The 2,569-nt window shown below is 30.9% G+C and overlaps 1 protein-coding gene across 3 annotated transcripts in view; it reads left to right on the forward strand.

Annotated features, from left to right (window-relative positions):
- LOC128181872 (uncharacterized) overlaps positions 1-2,569 on the forward strand; it is a 33,118-nt gene that overhangs the window by 15,539 nt on the left and 15,010 nt on the right. Inside the window, exons 1-2 of one of the 3 annotated variants that reach the window (XM_052850424.1) lie at positions 1,813-2,201; positions 2,340-2,504. In XM_052850424.1, coding sequence (XP_052706384.1) covers positions 1,895-2,201; positions 2,340-2,504 — 472 coding nt within the window. In that variant the 5' untranslated portion in view covers positions 1,813-1,894. Of the gene's footprint in view, positions 1-1,812; positions 2,202-2,339; positions 2,505-2,569 lie in introns of those variants that run through there. The other 2 variants (XM_052850425.1, XM_052850426.1) reach the window with 2 other exon arrangements.

A 2,569-nucleotide genomic window follows, 5' to 3' on the forward strand; every position in this document is an offset into this window, starting at 1 on the left:
AAGGATATACATAAATAGAAATCACTGTGTAATAATATTCATTATGTAAACAATCATAAAATCTCTCCAATTTTTTTTACCCATAATATTGAATGCCATGCAAAAAAGTTGATAAGTAACATTTTACATCACCATTTTGAATTGGAGCTATCATTCTTAAAATGTCCAATGTTTAGACTGTGTCTTATCCTAGTACTACATGTGATTACATTAGTTACCAGGGAGCAAGATTTGTCATTTTATCGAAATGATTTGCTTAGATCCGTGGATAATAGCTGAAGTTCAATGCAAGAAGTAACCATTTTTGGTGGGTTCTGTACTAGCTAGTATCTAATATAATTCTTTTTTGTAGATAATGGCTCCAATTCTTCTCTTACATTATTAGTTACATTACCCTACTTATATAGATCTGAAATACATACATGTAATTTATCGGAATTAAAGGAAAAACAAGAATTCGTAGGTATGGTTCATTAGCAAGGGTGGTTGAAACCAATATAGAACATCACATGGTCAATAACATTTACTGTGGAATCATTAGATTTCGTGGAATTCGGTGGAACCTCTCATCAACGAATAAACATCTTCCACGAATTAATGAATTAAGGTAATAAAGTCATATTTCCTCTGTATGTTTAAGTGAATACACGAAATTGCGTTCCCACAATCCTGTAAAATTTAAGGAATCCACGAAAATTGGCCCCCACGAAATCTAATGATTCCACAGTACACAATTTTTTCACAATCTGCGAAACAAAAGATACTTTTTTTGCAAAATACTCTTCTGTTGCCTTGTGTATGATTCGGTGATATTAGAGTTTATCATTTTTTATTGTGACAAGTTAAGTTTATATGCTGCTCAAAATAATAAGTATTTATATGTTAAAAAAACTCAAACGCAAATCAAGTATCAAAATATTGATAACTACCTTTTGTAGCTAGCTGATGCTAAGAAGATTACATATCAATTTCTTTGTATCTAAAGTAGTGTAAATTATAAATTTTCGTATGAGAATTATATTTTGAGTCGATGCATAATGTTTCAGTTGGTTCCAGGATACAATTAATGTTACGTTTCACATATAAATTTCGATATTACTGCTTACATCCAGTTAAATTGGAAAAAAAACAAGAAAACCCAGTTTTTAACGGTTGATTACAATTGCACGTTATAATATAATTATTTACCTTACATTTTATAATTATCACCACCATTTAGATTCATTCAGTGTAATTGCTGTTAGTTTAGTGGACTGTTTAAATTTTAATTTTTTTTCCAAAGGCACTGAAATGGTAATGCTGTTATTGAAAAGTCAGAATGACGTGTCTGTAGAAATAAACCGATTTAAGGAGTTATTATTTTTGTTCGTTCCATGTTTTTTGAAATCTTAATTCATTTTTATTATATATAAGATTTAAATTCCTTTACACATAGAGATTGCGTTTTTACACAGGTTTTGTAACAGATTTACAGCAAAATGGACACTACTTCGATTTCAAGTTTTAAGTTCTTAATTATATAATTTACAACTACTACATTAAATAATTCAATAATGGATAGCTATGAAATAAAACAAATATTTTAAAAGGCTCCAAGTATTTGATCGTAGCCTATGTCAACATTTATTTAAATATCGTCATAATTAAGTTTAAAAATTGAACAACAAATCGTATGACGGAGTCTATTTTGATTTTTCACTTAAAGATGAAAATCAATGGAAATCAATTTATTATTTTGTCAAGGTACATTATGTAACCATACATACAACCTCCTAAAGTATTTGACGTACATCCTCTTCTGTCAATTAAAAAAATCGATCCTTTACTAATAGGCTGTGTTGGAGTTGTGCGATATTTTCTAATACCTTTTTAACGTGGTACTATAATTTGTAAAATGTCAAAGAAATTGCAGATGATGTTGAGATTTGGTCTTATCGTAGTACTGATTACCCAGGTCATTAGTCGCCAAGAAAGAAGTTTTGTCATTGCAATGGCAAACGTTAGATTTGATCTATGGATAATAAGTTCACTGTCTGCAAGAAGTCGCCTAGACTGCAGCAGAACCTGTGAGATCCATAGTACATGTTTGTCTTTCGAGTACACCCCGCTGACCGGTGAATGTCGACTATTTGATACCATTTTTCTACATCAGGATGCTGGAGTGTACGAAATCGGATGGCAGTACTATATCGCATCTAACAGTAGGACCAAAAAAATGTCTTCTGGTGTTATGGATATGATTTTTAAATTTAGTTTTTCTTTGACAATCTTTATTAGAATTCTACATTTTTTAATTTAAACGAAAATTCGTCTTGAGGATTTTTTATTTTCATTTCAAGGGCGCTGTAGACACCCATTTATAGATGGTCGAGACTTGGATATATGTTTTACGTTTGTCGGTTTTCATAATCTGACGGAAGCTAAGGCGAAATGTGCGGCAATCCAGTCAAGTATCATCTCTATCACATCAGATGAGCAGCAGGATTTTCTGACCAGATTAGCTGGTAATGTACTTTTTTCTTCTTTATTTTGTATATGCAATATGGTATTTCCTTTTTATTTTAAATGC

The sequence above is a fragment of the Crassostrea angulata genome, chromosome 4 (genome assembly GCF_025612915.1).
Source record: "Crassostrea angulata isolate pt1a10 chromosome 4, ASM2561291v2, whole genome shotgun sequence".
In the NCBI taxonomy this organism is placed as follows: domain Eukaryota; kingdom Metazoa; phylum Mollusca; class Bivalvia; order Ostreida; family Ostreidae; genus Magallana; species Magallana angulata.